At 36.2% G+C, this 21,071-nt stretch overlaps 1 protein-coding gene across 4 annotated transcripts in view; it reads right to left on the bottom strand.

The window, feature by feature from the left end:
- Window positions 1-3,582: 3,582 nt before the first annotated feature.
- The window catches only part of KDM3B (lysine demethylase 3B), a 47,818-nt gene continuing 30,329 nt past the window's right edge, over window positions 3,583-21,071 (bottom strand). Inside the window, exons 11-25 of one of the 4 annotated variants that reach the window (XM_070937126.1) lie at window positions 20,329-20,481; window positions 19,138-19,245; window positions 18,662-18,789; window positions 16,948-17,224; window positions 14,801-15,057; window positions 13,773-14,039; window positions 12,898-13,069; window positions 11,936-12,026; window positions 11,699-11,829; window positions 10,259-10,300; window positions 8,566-8,685; window positions 7,858-7,997; window positions 7,385-7,561; window positions 5,729-5,863; window positions 3,583-4,819 (exon numbers count right to left, since the gene is read on the bottom strand). In XM_070937126.1, the coding sequence (XP_070793227.1) occupies window positions 4,739-4,819; window positions 5,729-5,863; window positions 7,385-7,561; window positions 7,858-7,997; window positions 8,566-8,685; window positions 10,259-10,300; window positions 11,699-11,829; window positions 11,936-12,026; window positions 12,898-13,069; window positions 13,773-14,039; window positions 14,801-15,057; window positions 16,948-17,224; window positions 18,662-18,789; window positions 19,138-19,245; window positions 20,329-20,481 (2,279 nt within the window). In that variant the 3' untranslated portion in view covers window positions 3,583-4,738. Of the gene's footprint in view, window positions 4,820-5,728; window positions 5,864-7,384; window positions 7,562-7,857; window positions 7,998-8,565; window positions 8,686-10,258; window positions 10,301-11,698; window positions 11,830-11,935; window positions 12,027-12,897; window positions 13,070-13,772; window positions 14,040-14,800; window positions 15,058-16,947; window positions 17,228-18,661; window positions 18,790-19,137; window positions 19,246-20,328; window positions 20,482-21,071 lie in introns of all 4 variants that reach the window. The other 3 variants (XM_070937125.1, XM_070937128.1, XM_070937127.1) reach the window with 3 other exon arrangements.

A 21,071-nucleotide genomic window follows, 5' to 3' on the forward strand; every position in this document is an offset into this window, starting at 1 on the left:
TCAGCACCAGCTGCAGCAGCAGCAGCAGCGAAAGGAAACGGGGCGCTCTTAAAGGGCAGGTTTCTGCAGCAAGCGTAGCCCCGCCTCGTTCCCTTAAAGGGGAGGGGCTACCGGTGCGTCGGAGGGAAAACAGCCGCGGACCTCATCGCCGAGAACACGACTGGGTGCGCGCGCGCCCCTCTCTTCCCGGGAGCAGACCCTGAACTGGGTGGGCCGGCCGGCATTGCGTCAAACGAGACTCCTTGCTGGTTTATAGACCGAGGTCCGCCCTAGAAGTGCAAAAGCGGTGCGAGGGGAGCACGTTAAGCCTTCCTTCGGCCCCGGCACGGGAAAGCTTTACAAGACCTGGGTGACTACGGGACTTGGGAAAGGTTTACCCCAGGGCAGCATTCGGCATCGGATAAATAAAAGCCCCTTTAATCCCCAGAGGGATTAGCACACCTTTTCACGAGGGTTTTCATCGTGCGTGACAGGAGGACAAAAAGGACTCGAAACGCAGGGGAAGGAGAGGAAATGACTCTCTTCCCCGAAGTTTCCCCTTTTCTAAAGAGAAAGAAACGCGGCAGCGAGCGCGCACACTTGCACAAAGAGTACTGTATAGTGAGCTGGTGCTGTCAATCTTGCAGTATTTGAAACTATTTTTGTTGACAGGCCAGTAAGCAGAAAAAGAATAACATCTGGCCTAGCTCTTGCCCTCCCCCCCACACCCCGAATTACTGGAGCATGGGTTTCTACTCTTCTTAAGGTTGGGATACAACGTTCGTAGAGCGGATGAGGACTATCTCATAGCATATTTTGCTGCTCAAGCTCCTGATGTACGATTAGCTTGCCATACCTGAAATTGTGCTAGCAAAAATGGGAGATTAGAAAGATGACCAACTGTAGTACATCTAGTTAGATTGAGAGAATCATAGGAAGAGAATAATAGGAGGGACTAGGAGTGTCAACTAATGCAACTGCAATGTGTTATATATATGTATATATTTAAAACAAGAATTTTAAAAAAGCATTTGAACAAGTATGAACAGATTTTCCTTGCAGCTATTTTAATATTTTTTTTCAGTGTTGGTTTCATGCACTTTCTGCTGTAAGTGGTAGAACCAGAACCATAATCAAACTACTTGTAGGAGAGAAGATGCCAGCAACTTTGAAAGAAACTCTTGAGATTTTGGACCCAGAACTTAATTTTAAGAATGCACGCCTTCATGGAAGAACTGTATTTAAAGGATGTTATGGAAGGGGGGCAAGTGTTATCTGACAAGATTGAGACTGATCTGAAGAGATTTCAAAATGACAGGCTACAAGAATATGGAAAATTATACTGCATTGGATCTACAAAAGGAAATGACTGATGTCTTAATTAAAAAGGAGATACAAATAACAAATCGAGTAATCTGGATAATTTTGGGGTATTTCAGATAACAAGAGAGGCTTGTTAAAGCTTTGAAATTTGTGAGTAGGAACAAAATAAAAGTAATCAAGTTATATAGGACATTATTTGAAGGGACTAAAGATTAAGGTTGTTAAAAAGAAATATAATTGGTTTATTTAAATCGTTTATCTTGTGATGAAGGGGGGATTATTTTTTTTACATTTTATTTTTTTTCTTCTGCTTTTTCTGTACTCTCTGGTTTATATTAAGTTTTATTTTTGGAAAAAGGAGATAGCCATTCTATTCTGTATTATTCAGATTACCATTTCAAAACTGTGTACAATTCTGGAAATCACAATTTAAGGAAAATTAAGACAAATTAGAATAGTTTTGTAGAAGGGAACAAGAAAAAAACAAAAATTACAAATTAAGCTGTATAGGGTGGGAGTGAAGGAATGGGTATATTTCATTTTGAGGAAGGAATATTGGAGAAGGGTAGAAACACATCTGGCTTTTCAGATCCTCTAAAGGAATTTCAGCTGAAGGTGACATTGACATCTGTTGGTCCAGAAAACCAGAGAATTTTCAAACTATAGGATCTTAGAATACATCTAATCTATATGAATAGGAAATGCTACAATGTGAACTTTCATAAACTTCACCAGATTGCATAGGGCAAACCCCTCCTAGGTGCAGAATATACATACTTTGCCTGTCCATTTTACTAAAGCAGCACTAGCCGCTATGGCAAACAGCTGCAATGTGTCATTTGGTATAAACGAGGATCTCACTTCTTTCAGGTTTCCACATTGACCTTTTGAGTTTCAGGCATAATTTCAGTTAACAATTCCTCTCCAGTAGTACATGTAGTAATATATTTTTGTCACATTAAATATTTTGAAGAACTTCTGAAGATCTCTTAATCATACCAAAGGTTTTCAGCAGTGCATGTCATTAAAGACTCAGACTGTGAAACTCTGGTAATAGTCAGTTCCATCCTGAAGACATAATTATTATTCTAACCAGGATATTTCAAAATTGGATTTGAAACAAGCTTATTCTGAGGGTAGTGATGAGTAGGGAATCCTTTCACAGAAACTGTACAATTATTTTGTCCAAATGATTTTGAGGCAGAAAATCGTGCTATTATTTGAAAAGGTAGCATTCCTTAATAAAATTTCATAACAAAGTATTCATGCCAAAGTTTACTGATGAAAATAATGCTTTACAATTAGTATAGAAATATAATGATGTATAGCAGTTTTTAATTATGGACTTGAAATAAGGTCATACATGTTTACAGCCTTTCCTCTTCCATAAGATTAGAGATCTGAAAATTATTTTTGAAGTCTTTGTACCTTTGATAGATTTAGGCTTCTGGAAAAAAATGTTTAATAAAAAAGGAAATATTTTAAGAATATTCATAAAAAGTAACTTTCTTAGTTTCTGGCAGAGGAAACTAATTTGTGATGAAATCATCCAATAAAATCAGAGGAAAAAAAGAAATTTGCCCTCGCTTTGGTGAAATGTCTTGAGAAAGCTGGAATTTGTGAGGGAAAAAAAGCATTTAAAGAAAGAAAAGCACTGAAATCTGGATATGGCTGTATCAGCCTTCAAGCCTGAGACATAGGAAGATATCATGAAAGTTACCAATTTCACAAATTTAAAGAATTCTAGCTACAATTAGATGCAGAATACTTTCGGGAAGCTTTAAACCAAATTTGCACTTCAAATAAATTATGCAAAGAAAGTACAAATATGAAACAGTGCTATAAATAGATGCAAACATGTAACTTTTTTGCGTCCTTGTTTTTTCCTGAGCTCTGTGAACAGCTTTTACCATTTATTGAGATTTTGATAGCATTTTGAGTCAAGTGTGATGTGGTACAGTGGAAGATGTCCACAGAAATACAAACAAGGCTTGAGTACCTGACTATTTCAATCAAGTTGCAGGTTTGCCTGCTCCCTAAAAAGGATTTCTGATTACGAGGGACTTGGAAGGAAAATAATGCACCAGACTTCAGAGTTGCCTTTCTCAAAAGCACGTATGTATGTAGCTCACAGGGATTGGGGATAGAAAGAGAATAGAAAAGAAAAAAATACCTGTTTAAAAGCTTGGAAGTGAGGGGAGACAGATATGCTTGCGTTTCCTACTTCTATATCTCCCCATGAACTTCCAGTATAGGTACAATATAGGTCAAAGACAAGTCTACAGTAAATGACTTTTATTTTTTAAAAAATGAAATAACCGTGAACATATTAACAGGCCTGCAGGTGGCACTACAGTACAGCTGGATAGAAGGTAGATACAGTCCCAATGAACAGTAAAACAATGGAATCCATCAGTTCAATGGTGACAATTCTGAATACAACTCTATCAAGCAGGAACATTTTACTGAAAATATTTCTGGACAAAGCTGATATTGAAAATTATTTTTGGGAAGCAGTAGTCCCAATCTAAAACTGACAACTGGTATTTACCAGTTTAGGGAGAGATGTACAACACCTCCAAAACATAAAAGTTCTTTCCCCCCCTTTATATCTTTGTATTGGAAGTAAAATTATTTTTAGCTCTCCTCAGGCCAATTGTGCTATTGGGAATTATTTCTAAGAATAATTTCTGGAAAAGTTTTATTGAAAGGAAGACTAAACACAATGTGCCTTTCCTTGTAGTCCAGGAACTGTTGTGGTATTTCAAATTCTAAAAATATCTACTTTCATGAAATACTGTTTCACTACAAACCTAGTTTTTCACTAAATACACATTTTTTTAAAAAATCCTGGAGCCCTCTGGGAAAATCAGTGGTTTCTCTCTGTGTTTCTGCATTTCTACAGTGTATAAAGAACTCTTAAAGGGAGCATGAAGAACAATTTATTTTTTTCCTTAGCTATGTCAGAGACAGGAGATCTCGTGTTCGTGTTTTTGCAGCCAGGATGCTGGCGTGTATAATCATTCAGAGCTAGCTATTTAGGTCTTCAATAAAATGTCCAACCTTGCATCATTCTTCCTAACTTACTGGAAAGACTAATTAGGTATGAAAAAAGAGTCACACATTTTTCTATTCATCATATGCAGGAATACCACCTGGTTTCCATACAATTTCAATTTGCAAAAGGCCACCAGAAAGGGACTCAGCACCCTTCATTCTTCAGGAATTCTGTATATTATTGTGACCATCTATTAGATATTCAAGACTGAGGCAGCATATAGGCAGTGGCTGGAGAGTGTAATGAATGCCATGGCATCTCTTAGTGAGAGGTTTCAGAGTCCTTCAGAGGCAGCCACGTGCATCCCCTTTCTATACTGTGAGCAAAAAAACAAAACAAAACAACTCCGGGGGAGGGAGGGGTTGGAATCATCCGTTCCTAAGATCTAGCCAGTTTGGATTCATGAGCTTTCAGTGTGCCAACAGCATCTTTGACTGCATGGTAGATAATGTTCTTCACCTGCAAAGAGAATGTAATGAATGAATGAATGTAATGAAGAATAAGACCATAAAGAAGTGTTTCCATCTGTCCCATTACTAATTATCAGAGTTCTTTATCAATTGCCTATAAAGTCTGAACATGTATAAAGAAAGAACATCCACTAAAGTGATGGAGCTATCAGTAGAAAGCTTATGAACAAATGATTAGCTGATTTCCTCATTAATATTCATACGTAATTTGTTGATAATATTCTGCATATGCTAAGATCTTTATAAAAGGCATGCTAAACAAGTAGAATTACTTTAATTTCTATATACATATACATGGAATTGTGATGTTCAACAATACAATACTAATGTAATTTTTAAAAAAGTAACTCAAAAATTCTTGTACTCATTCTTTATTAGGAAATTAAAGAACCGCAACCTAAACCTTTAACCCCTGGCACTTCTGAATAAGATTTTGCAACTCCATTCAGCTTGCAAACATCAAATCTCTAAACAGTTTCCATTGTGTCTATCTTAAGGGAACTAAGGATGGATAGGCGTTTCTTCCCTATAACTAATGTAAATAAATATAGGATATGTGAAGATCCAACAATATTGCATTTTTAAGTCTCCAATACTCTGTGCAATACTCTCAATACTACTGTCTCCAATATTCTCAATAATCTCTGTGTAGAACCTTTAATTTTTAATCAGAGAGACTATTATGAGAAGCCAACATATTGTATAAACTAGTCTGAAATAAACCTGAAACTGATATAACTATGTCTTAGAATTTCATTTAGTTAATATGGCCATAAAATACCTCCTTTTTCTATAAAAAATTTAAGTAGTACAATTTATTTTTTGTAAATGGTATTCCTCCCTTCTTACAAATATGATATTCATCAGAGGTTTTACCAGATGATTTGCAAACATTTACCTGCAGTTTATCCTCATGGTTTGTGTGAGTATTAGATAGGTGCCTGAATTCTTGAGTCAGACGGAAGCAGTGTTTCACATGTTCTGGAGATACAAAATCTTCTGCCACTTTAATGCAGCTATACAAATTATGAACCTGAATAAACAAAAACAATTAGGGTAGTGTATAACCCCATAACGCTAAGAATTCAACATATTCACCACTACATTTGGTATAAGAAATCTAAATAGATAAATTTAGCAGTTCTCATGGACAATTTATGATACTCATGAAAAAATCTATTAAAAGAACTTATTACAGTCTTAGATTTACAATCACAATTGGGACAGAATCTCAGTTGTTGAACAAAACAATTGTTAAGCAAGAAGTGTAGCCACTTTGCTCAATTACTGCAATCCTGTAACTTCTGGTTGTACTTGTTAAGCAATGTCGAGAATTGATAGTTACCTCTCCACTCTGGGGCTAAAAATCCTCCATTGCTGAAAATCCTACTTGGATTTCAGCACAGACCTTTTTCCACCAGCCCAGCTTGCAGCCTTCTGTGCTAGCTTCCACACTGACTTTCTGGGGAAGGTCAGGTTGCCAAGCACTCAGATTTCAATTACATACATGGGTGCTACAATGTCCATAACTTCAGTCACAGGTCATAAAGACCCTTTGTTCATCATCCTAACTTTGAACAGTCGCTGAATGAATAAATCAAGAACTATGTATTAATTACTGGATACAAATAGTTCTCTCTTAATACTAATTGGGATCAGAATTTCCATAATTAAGCAAAGCAATCCTTAGGCAAAACATCAAGTGACTGTGTGGATTAGTGATGGCGGTTCCAGTAGTCCTGATTGTGGATATTAGATGAGGACTATGCTGTCATTAGGTAAGCACTTCACGCTTTTCCTGCCATCCTGCTGCGTCCTCCCCAGCCAGGCCTGATATGCTCCCTTCAGCAGATGAAGTTCACTGCCCTCACTTCTGCTTCAATTTCCCCATCTGTCTCTCACCCCTATCTATTTCTGTCCTGTCGACTGCCTGTACTCTACTGCTACCACCTTCCCTGCCACCCTCTGTTGACATTCATTGTCTTCTTATTGCTGGCTTGTGATCCAGGTGCCAGACATGAGGGTGATCCCAGGACACGTATGGTGAACGTGGCAGGGTGGCGGGGATCTGTCTGCCAAACAGAGTTCCTGGGGCTAAACTGGCAGAAGAAGTAAGGGGGCAGCTCCCTAAGTGAAGGGGTGACTGTCAGACAAGGTGGCAAGGCTTTGCAAGGACTTGCACAATGTCAATAGCTGCCACCTTTGCCCAGGGAGCTGCTCACCTGCACCTCTGCCATGCCTGCTCTGCTGGCCCATCCCGCTGCCTTTTGTCGGAGTTAGCCTTACAACTCCCTTCTGCAAATGAGTTTCCACTGTGCTTGGAGTGGACTGTACCCTTGTCTCTGGTATATGGATCTCAGGCCAGCAGCAGCAGAAGACAAACCAAGGTCAGCTGGAGCCGTAGGGATGGCAGGAGAGGCACTGGAGGTGAATGCAGGGCAGTCAAAACAGTAGAGAAGGAGAGGAGATAAATGTGGATGGGTTGCCAAGTGCCAAATTTTGTTCACATGTTCATGAAGGTGCTACAGGTGTAACTTTTTAAAAAGCCACTCACCTGATGTGGAGCCCCTGCAGGAATAAATACAGCATCTCCCAGGAACTGCACGATTGCCCAACCTTGCACTCCATATTCCTCGTACAGACGCTTACGAAGGATCTGGTCCAGATACCAGCTTTGGTCATGGATTGGATCATGATCAGGAGGATTTTCTTGCCCCTGTTCTTCACCAACCTAGTGCAAATGTATTCGGATTAAATTATTCTTGATTTACTGGATAGCTGAAGGATCACTTCCTACTTGCAAATTATTTCATTACTGGAATATTGGCCTTGTTTAAACAGTTCTATGGCAATGGTGGGGGGGGGGAGGGAATCCAATTTTCACAACTAAAATTGCTGAATGTATGACCAGATGCCAATATTAGTTTTATAAAGATAAATTTAAGAATTAGGTAAATCTCAGAAGTTTAAAATAAATTATTTGGAAAAGCAAAACTTGTGGTAAATTCTCTATGTGAAATTCCTTACCTTCCGAAGAAGCTCCCTGATTTTTTCAGCATCCTTAGCAGCATAAATGTGCCACAGTGCCCCTGGCTTCTCCTTTGCTTCATGGATTCGCTGTTTTGTAACATCATCGGCATCCCCTTCATCTATGGTTTTTAACACCTCTGAAATCCAATTCAATAACATATATAGCTTTTTTACTACGATGTGCAAGCAATTTTGGTATAAATCATCATACTATAAGCGAGTGCCAGGGAATCTGTAACTGTATTTCCTTCTGATAACAGAACACCAATTACCTCATATACAATTTAGTTGTCTTAAGAGAATGTATTTTTTATAAACTCAAGAGCATGCCTGGCTATCTACCCCAGGAAAAACTCACAAAGCCATTCTTGTTCAGGCGATATATGTATGGTTAGGGCATTCTGTTCATGCGTTACCTTGCTCAGTTAGTACTGCAAAGAGACATTTTACTTTTCATAATGTTCCTCATGATGCCTGGACAGGTTATCAACGGGGGGCATTGCTTAAAGACAAGTTGATATACCTATACAAAACTAAAAATTCACTCATGACTAGATAGTTGTTTGTTTCTCCCATTGCTCCTCTTATGATTTTTGTTCACAAGTATTATAAGCAGAAAGAGCAACAAAGGAACAAACAAAAATAAAACAAACAGAATTTCAAGTTATTCCCTGAAAAAAAAAATCAGCTTGGAAGAAAGCTTACCATCATCATGGGCACCATCCCCAATAGGAATTCCAACATACACCATAACATTAACTGCATCTGATACATCTAAATGTAAATTAGTTGTACCAACTCTTCGGTCTTCTGCCGTTATTAGTCCTAAGAACAATGGAACAGACAAATAATCTTTATTCTACTGGTATTAGTATTTTTATCTGTGTATTAGCAGATAAATTCCCTATGATGGAATAAAAAGTCCTTGTTGCTTCAGAGATCATTCCCTATAGTGCTGAAGAGGCTTGTGCATCCCAAATAATGCTATGAATTAAACTTTGGGGAATCTGCACTCATGCAAGAGTCATCCAATAGCCAAGAAATGACATGAATTACAAGAAATGACATGTAGCTGCTGATGTGCCTGGAAGGGGGGGGGGAGTTTGAAGCTGAAAACATGTATATCACTGCAATGTGGAATGTCAGAGCCATGAACCCTGATGCAATGAGAGCTGAAATACCACGACAGAACACTGATATTCTGGAAATGTGCAAAATGAAATGGATCTGGAATGAATCACTTCCCATTAGAGTGCATACAATCTTCTACTGCTGACAAGAAAATCATAGAAGAAATAAAATAGCTATCATTATTAACCAAAGAATGTCACTGCTTGAATATAATCCAAAAATGGCAGAGTTCAATTAATATTAAATTAGCAAGCCAACTACACTGATCCAAATTTACACTCCAATCCTTGATGCAGAGAAAAGTGAACAATTATTTGGCCAACTTGCATTGTCTTGTCAACACCACCAAAAAAAGATCGCATGTTAATTATAGAAGTCTGGAATATTAACACTGGAAGTAAAAAAAAGCTTTTGGAATCAAGGAAAAAAATGGTCTTAGAATAAGAAATGAAGCAGGAAGGAATGCTGTCAAATCTCTCTCACTCTCTCCCAACAATCTTCCAACCACTATATATGGACATCACCAGATGGCAACACAAAAAACAAATTGATTATATACACAGCAAGCAAAGATTGATGAAAACTCTATATTTAGTCAGCAAAAACAAGATTTGCTACTGACTGCAGGGCAAATCACAGTTATTTGCAAAATTAAACTTTAAGAAAAACAAATAAAGCCATCAGATTAACAAGAACTCAGCAATTCTTCACATGATATAACAAAGGTAAAGAATACATTTAATGAATTAACTCTGGTAAACAGAGAATTCTAGACTGAAATTTGTGACATCATTAAAGATGAAGCAAACAACAATATCCCCAAAAGCAAAAGAAAGCAAACTATCTGACATGCTAAAAAAAACTGAAAAAAGGCAGAGCTCAGAAGTTAATATAGACAGAGGAAAATTGGCCATTCTAAACATTTCCAAATAACAGCTGATTGAGACAAGGAGTTGTATTTTAATAAGCAAGACAAAGAAATTGAGGTTAACAATCAAGCTGAAAGGCCCAAGGAATTAAGAAAATTAGAGAAATCAAGAGATCTTCCTGTGTAAAGATGATATAAAAATGACCAAAAAGGCAAAAAGATATTGTATAAATATACGATAGAAGCACACAAAATAGGTCTCCAAAAATGACATGTATTAATATATGACCATTGAATTAGAGTCAGATGTTCTGGGAAGTAGATGAGTCCTAGAAAATATTGCTAAAAATAAAGTTGCAGGAGTTGGTGAAATATCAGCAGAACTATTTAAAATCTTACCAGATGATTCAGTTGTAGAGGTACAGTACATATTTTGTAAGCCTGTACAGAAAACATAACAGTAGTCAAAGGACTAGAAAAGGTAGATTCAAATTCCAAATATCAAAAAGAACAATCCTAGATAATGATCAAGCTACAGAATAATTGAACATATTTCTTATCTTTGGAAGATAATGCTCAAGACTCTGCAATTTAGATTTCAACGTACTTGAAACAAGAACTACCAGATGTACAAACTTGATTCAGAAAAGCCAGGGGCATCTAAGATCATATTGCTAACATCCAATAAATAACGCAAAAGGTAAGTAAGTTCCAAAAATATATCTATTTTTGCTTTATTGATTATATGAAGGCTTTTCATTATGTAGATCTTAAATGTTTATAGACCTTAAAACATGGATGTACTGGGCCATCTCACCTGTCTAATGAAAAATTTCTATGGTGAAAAGAAGCAACAGTTGAAAAGGAAAATGAAGGAAATAAATAGTTCAAAATTGGAAAAGAATGCACCATTTTTTATACTATCACCTTATATTTAACTTGGAGAAGAAGTTGGGATTAAAATTGCTGAGAAGAAATTAGAAGTAAAATTGCTGGAAGAAACATTCATAATCTCAAGTATGTCATGGAGGAGAGGAACACATAAGAAATTTCTTACTAAAGATGAAAGAAGAAGTGCAGAAGTTAGTTGGGCTCTCATTATTAAAACAACTAAGGATATGGCAGCAACTAGTGTTAATTCAATGCAAAGAAGAGAAGAAGCCGAAGTAGTAATAGGCTTTGCTTTCCTAGGCTTAAAAGTTCCAAGAATAGCCACAAAATAAAGAGATGTTTAGGACAAAGACAGATGTAGCCAAAAATTCAATTGCAGAGACGATATACTAAGTGTACATATTGGTTTGCTTTTCCCTGTTGCAGTATATGGTTGTGAAAGGCTAAATGAAGAAAAACTGATGTCACTGAAATGTGATGTTGGAAAAAAAATTGCTGAGTATCTCAACAATTCTCAAAAAGAATGAAGAAATCGGTGTGGAACAATTGTATTATTTATACCGTATCAGTTATGCTAATTATATAAATGTATGTAAATGACATGAATAATTTAATGATGTCATTGTCAAAACACCTAAACCACAGTAAAAATTTGGCAGATGAAACAGCTCTTTGGATACTAGAAGAGATATCACAATCTAATATAGAAAATAATTGGTACACAAGGCCATCATACTTCAATTTGAAAATTATGGATTCTTAACAAATTTCTTTAACTAGTATGCATGTTTTCATTTTTGCATTAATTTTTAATCCTAAAAAATAAATTCTAAACAAATGTGTCTATCAAATTTTGTTGCTTATTTATTCATAGTCATATCTCACTCCAAATATTTTCACTTTTAGGACTATTAATAGGCATCAAAGCACAACTTTTAAATCACGCACCATATGCATTGTACATTTTGGGGCCTAGATCAGGCCGCACAAAGTAACTTGGCAACCTAGATGCCAGATTCAGTCTTCCATCTCTTTTAGTATATTCTGGAAGCGGAAGATTCTCCATTAAATCTGCAAACCTGAAATAGGCAAATATTATATTAGACACAAGCATATAAAAAAATTAACAATACAATATCCAAATAAGCAAACTTTGTCTTCAATCGTCCAACAGAAGTAATTTACCTTGTAGGCATCATATCCCTAAAATCCTCTCCTGGAGGCCAATCTTTTAACTTCAGTACCATAGGCTGCCCATCGTCTGCCCTTAGTCGTTCTGCAAAGAAGTAATTACATGCAGCTTATTCCTCACCATTTTATTAAATTATAGAATAATATGCAAGCCCCTCCCCCTCACTTTTCTTTCCCCTTCTCCTCACCATGATGTTTTCCTAGTTGCTTTTGTATTTTAGCATTTTATTACATAATTTAATAAAATGTTGAGGAATATAGCTTTTGAGTTCTGTTCTCACTTTTTTTAAATGAAGTACAAGAGTGACAACTTAGATTTGCAACTGTACAGCTGAAGTAACAAATCTGAAAAATGTTAGATTCAAAACAATTTAGCATTTATTGATTAATTTATATTGGGCAAGCCAAATCTTTTATAGTGCTCTTGGGCACTTGATAGAATATTTTGTATAATGCACAGCGTATGATGGCAGGATATATGTTCATCAAAATGCTGCCTGATGTTGATGAAAACATTGTCTGATTGTTCTGTTGAATAATCATAAATTAGTGTGATTATCTTTATGTGGGAATTGTGAGAAATATAATGCGTATAAGATTTGTTATTGGACCCAATGACAAAATACTACAAAAATTGAATACATACTTATACAAAAAATCTAATAATTACCACAAATTAAACCAACTTTTTCAACATCTAAAATGTAAAGAAGGATATTAACATAAAAGAGCAAGTAAGGTGGAAGAACGTATCTTCATAATATTATAATTAAAAATTATGTACAATTAACAAACAGTGCTTAGGAAAACTCTATTGGTACAATAATTTGTTCTGGGCAAATATACATTTTAAAAAAAGCTAAACTGAGAAAGTCAGCACATTTTTCACAACGTGTAGGAATTCACAAAAGAGAATGGAAGTCAGAACATGATCTCATCTATCAGACTTCACTTACTAGAAATGATTTCAAATCCATCCCAGAAGTCACGCACTTTAACATCTGAGATTATGGCACAATTTCTACAATTGACCAGATCTACATCCTGATCTCCAAATTCTTGGCTAAATGCATCTGGTTTCCAAAGTTCAGGCTTCAGTTTCTTATGAACACCAGAAACTAGAACAGGCTGCAGAAGGATAAATAAAATATATAAGGAATTATTCTAATATATAAGATTTCTTAAAAAGATAGCTGGAAATGAATAAATGTACATAATAGAAATAATCCAGTAAAAGTCATTGAAGCAAAGCTGGCTAAAACACACCTCACTGCAACAGAGTGAAAAAGAAAAACTATTATCATGAAGGACAGCTTTAAGTAATAATAATAAAAAAATACCCAGTTAACATAACTGCTCAGTTTATGTTTATAACTCTTTTTTGACTCAAATGAAGAGTTATGCATATTTACAAACTAAGCCAGTTAAGTTTTCTATGTTAAGAACCACTGCTGCTTAGTGTACAGTTAACAAAAGTACATATTTATCTGCATAGTTTAATTAAAAAGTAAAATTACTAACTTTACATGTTTTTCAACTATTTTGAAAACTATAGTTTGAAAAGCTATGCAGTATCTTGACTGCAAGGTATCCTGAATAGTCTAATTTCTGACAGTTTATCAGGCATTGTGCATATGGCATTTTCTAATTATGGTTTGACTCTAAGCAAAGACTTGACTTCTTAAGATATTATATTCTGTTCAGATTCAAATTTCTATGCCTTTACTGTGTATTACCTAGTTAACAGTGTTTTCACAGCAGTTAGTTTGATTTAAGAATAATATATACATTTTTATAATATAAAAGAGGATCTGGCTTTTTAAAAATCTACCTGTCCTTGTTTCCAACATTCTCTGAAGATCTTCCAGTTGTTCTTGTTGCTGGGGTCATGAAGACATAAAAGTCTTCCATCACAAAGCCAAGAATGAGAAGTATGTGGGTCCAGCACATTTAAACCCATTACCATTTCTTTTACTTCTTTAGGCGTATCAGCTACACTGCTTGCTCGCTTGGCAGCATCAGACATTTTCTTATTTTCCACTACTGATGCAATTATATGATCAAGGAAGTTTGGCAAACTGGCTTTACTCTTGGCCCCCTAGAAAACAGAATTCACATAACAACCTAAGTACTCTGCTAAATTAAGGAATATATCTTTGCTTGGATCTTTCAACCAAATAAACTCTTATAGAAAAATGAACAGCTGGCAGAAAGGAAAAACCCTAAATGCTTGGATATGTTAATTACATTCTCTAATAGTACAAATGAATATTGTACTAATAGGTTTTACTATCCTATAAGTTAAACGTATTTATCATATATGGCAGGCTTGTCAAACTGCCATGCCCACCCCGGCTCCGCAAAGGCAAAAAATATCGTGATACATCATGATCCAGCCCACGATGCAATAGAGTTTGACACCCCTGATCTATGGACTTAAAATATAATATATCCATACCGCAAGACTGCCAGTCATGAATCTCAGTGCAATGTCTTTAAAGAAATACCCAATACATTATGTTTCTGTGAGTTGACGGGGCCAAAACCTTACTGCATTCAAGCTATGCTCTTCAAATGGGCCTGCCTGGTCCAATGGGACTGCTTTGGAGGATGGACAGAGGTAAGGTGAAGGAATGGCAACCCTTCTAGCAGTCATCTATTTCAGAGAGTTCCATCCATTGTGGTCCAATGCCTATTTCAATTAATTTTATTCTCTCACATTGTTTTATTTCATGGTATTCTCACTTGCATCTACTTTTCTATTATCAAGTCTTCTAGTTCTAACACCTCATTCCTTTAAATTAGACAACCACTTTTTAATCTACCTAACTATACAGTTAAAGAAAAAGTGTTCCTTACTGTGGAAGCTCCAGAAAAAACAGGAGGGAAAGGAATCCCTGCATCATGTGAGGTCTGAGGCAGCTTTCCAGGTCCAGAGTTAAGCAAATCACGAAGACTGGAACCTTCTGTCTTGTTGCTTGAGGCAACTGGACCCAGCAAGAGACTATTAAAAAGCTTTGGAGTTAAAGGTGAGGCTTTTGTGTTGGAGTTAAAGGAATCCAAACCAAAAGGCGATGGAGATTCTTTATTGAGTACTGATCTCAAAGAACCTGCTTCTGAAAAACAATAAAGGACAGCATATAGAAGAAAGAACAATTTTAAAAACAGAAGTATTTTAATAGCAGTATAATAGAGGTTGACTACAATTACTCATTAAAATGCAAGAATAGCATTAATAACTGTATATGCGATCTAAATTGGGATGATGGCGGAGAGGGAGGAAGGAGAGGAAAATAGGTTGGGTAGGCAGCAGGTTACATGTAAGACAGACTATGCTGTATCGCTCAGCAAGGAAATCAGTTCACATCTGAAGTTTTCAGGCAATCTCAGGTCTCACCAAACATAATGCAGTTTTAACACATTACAATTGTTGATTAATAAGCCATTCTGTGTAACTGATGAAATCAGGCATATAACATAATATCAGAATTGGAAGGGACCTTGGAGGTCCTAATCCAACCCCCTGCTCAAGCAGGAAATCCTACACCATTTTAGACAAATGGTTGTCCAATCTCTTCTTAAAAACTTCCAGTGTTGGAGCATTCACAACTTCTAGAGGCAACTCATTCCAGTGTTTAATTGTTCTAACTGTCAGGAAATTTCTCCTTAGTTCTAGGTTGATTCTCTTCTTGATTAGTTTCCATCCATTGCTTCTTGTCCTGCCTTCAGGTGCTTTGGAGAATAGCTTGACTCCCTCTTCTTTGTAGCAGCCTCTGAGATAGTGGAACACTGCTATCTTGTCTCCCCTAGTCCTTCTTTTCATTAAACTAGACATACCCAGTTCCTGCAACTGTTCTTAATGTTTTAGCCTCGTGTCACCTAATCATCTTTGTTGCTCTTCTCTGCACTCTTTCTATAGTCTCAGTATCTTTTTATACTGTGGTGACCAAAACTGGATACAACATTCCAGTGTGGTCTTACCAAGGCATTATAAAGTGGTATTAACACTTCATGTGATCTTGATTCTATCCTTCTGTTAATGCAGCCATCCAAGCTTTGGTTTGTTTCAATCTAGATTTTTGAATTCAGAACAGCACTTGGTTTTTGGGTGGCCTGCACATCAGTAGAAAACTAATACCTTAATTGGATTACTGCATAATTCAATTGAATTGAATAGTCTGTATGATTACATATTTAATATTAAATATGTAAATTAATGCAGCCAAGGACTTTTTTGGCAGCTACAGCATATTGCTGGCTCATATTTAAGTGATTGTCCACTAGGATTCCAAGATCCCTCTCACAGTTACTACTGTTGAGCCAGGTACAACCTATTCTATACTTGTGCATTTGATTTTCCTTGCCTAAATGTAAAACTTTTTCTCTACATTTGATTTCACTTTGTTAGATAGGGTCCAGTGTTAAAGTCTGTCAAGATCTTTTCCATATCTTGAGCCTATCTTTTGGAGTATTGTAGCAAAGTATACTCCTGTTAGTAGCAAAATATACTCCTTTCTTCTGCAGTATATTTTGCTACTAAAGCTGAGGTGACTGATAGATCAGTAGTTAGCCTGAAGATTCCAGTTACCTTTTCCTTGAAATTAATTATTGACAAACATGTCATAGAAAAGCAACAATTTCTCATTATCTGCAAATTATACAGAATAACATGTTCAAACAGTGAACACACAGTGCCTGAATACCAAAATTATGCTAAACACACACACAATATATACGAAGAAATCCAAAGAAATTAATATAAGAGAAAAACTCTGCTTTAAACAGCAAAGTCAACACTAAGCGAACAAAAAAAGTTGCTCTTTTAGACTATGCCAATTTGATTTTTTTTAACCATTTGGTAAAAAAAATGGTAAAGAATACTTGAGACTCGAAAAACAGTTTACTTGGAAATGTCCTTGACTCTTTCTGTTTTGAGATCATTGTCCTCCTTGCCACAATAGACACTGGGCCATTAACTAAATTTTTTCAGCTAATCAACAGCTTACCTTTTGTTTCTTCTTTTGCCTTCTGAGTTGCTAAATCTGCAAGCCAATGCAATGCTGATGAAGGACTTGCTTCTGGACACAGTGATTTGTTAGGCTTCATTTCCCCACTGTTGCTGGTAGCTGCGGGCTCTGCTTTAATGGGCTCCTCTACTTTGGCTTCTACAGTTTCAGATTTTGGAGCATTTGTGTCCAATGGCTCATTCTCAGTTGTCCCTGCGGCACGGGAAAATGTGCTTTCACCTGCAGGACCTGGTACACCGGGATTCATACTGGGCAGCTGCTGACATAGGATCACACACAAAGAGTCAAAAATATCTGAACCAATTAATAAAAGCCAACACCAATACTAGTTAGAGTAAGAATAAAACTATTTCAAAACACAATAGCTGTTACCATATTGTGAAAACCATGATTACAAGTTCACTGACATCATTTGATAATTAACAATTAGATGATACTAAGTAACCAGATCTATATTTTAATACGATTAAAGAATATTCAAAGAACAGTCACTTCAAGCTAAAGCTGGTGAAAGTCTGTAGACTTTCTCATCCAAGAAGCTTCTTCAGCTCTGATAGGATAGTGGGGAATGGAAGGATTTATATTCCTTGCAGACAGCTGGTAATCTGCATCCTTTTAGAGGGTCCTTGAAGCACTTGGAGATTTATCTGTGTCCTCAGGGTCACCTGAGTAGTGATCCTCTAAAAGGATGCAGAAGCTTCTTGGATGAGAAACGAAACGTCTTCAAAAGAAAAAAACAAGAAAGTCCAGTTGCCTCCTGAAAAAAGCACCTTTGGGACTGTAACTGGTGACCGACAGAAACAAATACAGGATGGAAAGGAAGTCTTAAAAAACTACTAAGGCCCCATCCATTAAAATATCCAGTAGCCAGAACCATTTTCTTCGGAATTCAAGATTCTTTATTTGATCATTTCCCTAGCCAATATTATCCCCAATGCATTATATTCATAATTTTCCTTACTATGTTCCTATTGTCCAATAAACAGATAAAGTACTTTAATGTTTTCCAGGATGACTTGTTCTTTAATTTCTACATTTTCAAGTCATATGGTATGAGCTAAAACCTGATTACACTTTGCAATTCAGCTAAAAATGATAGCTGCAAAGAGAAACAAAAATCTGTCATCTAGTTGGGGTAGTAGAGGTTGACAGACACAATCTAAAACAGCAGAAGCATTTCTGTCACCATGACTTTGGTCTAGTCTAACTTGCCTCTCTATATCTATTAGCCGATAGATAGATAGATAGATAGATAGATAGATAGATATCATGTAATAATGGTGAAAAGAAAGTTGCTTATCATTAGGTCCGCCATATTATATACATATTTTGTTGTAGCTTTAGTGGGTTTGGTTATAAGTTTTTTAAAGAGGTAAAGATAGAAGTATTGTAACTAAACACTGGATAAGGTCACCAGAGCAGAAAATTATCATTTTAAAATTTAAAGAGTTTTGTACTTCTTTTGCCATGTCATTCAGAATAGATTAAATATGTAAAATATGAGTATCTTCCCAGCAACTACATTGTAAGAGATCTAAAAAATTACAAAAGATAATATGATCCAATTAGTATAGAGTATTTATTTACTGTATATCTTGCTATGGATATGCTAACTTTATTCCACTATGCATAATGCACATTGGGATACTTTTAAGGAAAGTCCTAATTACTGTCAAACTGAAAATTCACATACCTGTGAAATCCCATTTGTGACAGCAGGTCGCAACACAGATTTGTTCTGCCGATTAATACATGGACAGTTAGCTTTAATTCCCCATTTGCCACGTGCTGCATGAACCATGTCTCCAATATTATATAATGCTAGAAAGTTAAAACATGAAATATTATACTCTGTAAGAAAATCTGGAAGCCTTGAAAAGCAAGCATAAATATTTATGTTCAAAGTAGGGCCGAGGTAGTGAAGTTTTTTTAAAAAAACAAGAAGCCTACCTTAGATAGTTCAAAAATTAACAGATAACTCATTCTGGGGCTGAATAGTAAAGTTCTCTCTGGTGGAATAATATATTTCTTTATTGTAGTATATCTCTATAAAACTCCTTCTCTAAGCTGCTTTAGAGGTGAAATTTTTTTAAAAAACCTAGAATATATTCAGAGCAGAATAAAAGAAACAAAATAGGTATGGAAAAACATTAATGATTAAAGTTTTACCTGTGCCAGGAATGATTTGTGTTGGCATGAGATTCTCTGGTTCATGCGACTGCCCTTTTGCACACTTCAGCCATGAGAAAACCTCTTCATCACCCATCTCCTCTGTTTCTGGAATAGGGAAAAAAAACAACCCAGTTTTTCCAAATGTTATGCTCTGGTAGCTTCAAAGTACTGTATGTTAATAATTTTTCAAGAGAGCCAGCCTTTGATTTTAGTGGGCGATAGTTTCATAGTAAGAAAATTTGTACTAATCTGCATTGGTGCTAACTACACATATAGCATATATTATTTATAATGTTTAATATCCTGCTGGTCAGTACCAACATAACAGGTTTATAAGACTAAAACCTAAACAAGCTTAGAATCAACCTTCCAACCTATTTCTTCATCACAAAATAATATCAAATAAATATCTCTAAGGTAACCTACTTAATCTCAGTAATCTATATCTATATTCTAATTTTTCACTTCATGTAAACAGAAATAATATCACTTTGCATATAATATACAGATAGTCCTTGACTGTTCATTTAGTTTTCGTTCAAAGTTATAACGCATTGAAAAAAGTGACTTATGATTTTTGCAGCATGCCCGTAGTCGCATTATCAAAATTTGGACGCTTGGCAACTGGTATGCATTTATGACAGTTGCAATGTCCTGGGGTCATGTGATGATATTTGCAACCTTCTGACAAGCAAAGTCAATGGGGAAACTAGATTCACTTAATAACTGTGTTTCTAATGTAACAATTGCAGGGATTTACTTAACAACTGTTGTAAAGGAAGGTCATAAAATGGGGCAAAACTCACTAAACAACTGTCTTGTTTAGCAACAGAAATTTTAGGCTCAATTGTGGTTGTAAGTCAAGCACTACCTGTATTTTTTGAATTAAAAAATGAGTGTTCATTACTACAGCCTAAGAGATTGTTTTCCAGACTAGACTTGAAGTCATATATACTTCTAATCTGAATCTCCTTCCAAGTATCCTTCCATCTTCACAGCTTAACATCAAAATGACAAAAGAAGTCTCTTGTTCCTTCTGCTGCTAAATGGGAGTTAGAAATTCTTCATGATCTGTACAAAATACTGAAGAGATCCATCATTCCTCATATCATGAATTGATCTCCTCAAAAGACAACCTGCTATTTGTTTAGGTTTTACAATATTCCTGGACAGTTTCTAAATACTCACCACTACGTGGACGGCTTTTTCTCAGACGGTAACAGTCCAAACAAACCCCGAAGCCACATTTGCGACATACCCAGTGAATATTGAACAAGGTTGTTTCACATACATCACACATCTCTCTCACACCACGTACAGCTCTCTTCCAGGCCACTTTCTCTACAAGGAAGAAAATCAACAATTAAAGGGTGGCCGGTTATTCACAGCAGCCATTTTAAAAATGTAGAGTACTTTAGAAAATACCTTCAAAACAGTGTATTATGATTTATTTAATTCAATTTTGAGGCTGCTAAACTCCTCTGCAAGTTTGGAAATGAAAAGCAACCATATATATAGGAAAAATAGCAATTGACTAGAAAACCGCCAAATCATAGGGATTTAGGGGGCAACAAACCTATCCCAAGGCTGCATATCATTAAAGTGAGAACTATATGAATCCTTGGGGAGAATATCATTCTGGAGAGTAGGCATGGCAACAAAGAAGGCATACTTCTTAGGTCCTGCAAAGTGACACCGTTTCTCTGACAGGACCTAGGACATGCCCATTCCGCCTGACTTCATGGAACGGAAGACATAATTGGAGACAAGCAGTCACTCAACTATCCAGGCTCTATATTATGAAGGGCTTAGCACCTTGAATTACATCTGGAAGCCAACTGGTAACCAGTGCAACTCACAAAGCAGTGGGGGATGAGCTTAACATGACATCTGCTTTTGCCACTGCATTCTTGATCATCTGTAGTTTCCAT

Source organism: Pituophis catenifer, unplaced genomic scaffold (assembly GCF_029215685.1).
Source record: "Pituophis catenifer annectens isolate HBS135680 unplaced genomic scaffold, rPitCat1.0.hap2 SCAF_2, whole genome shotgun sequence".
Classification (NCBI taxonomy): domain Eukaryota; kingdom Metazoa; phylum Chordata; class Lepidosauria; order Squamata; family Colubridae; genus Pituophis; species Pituophis catenifer.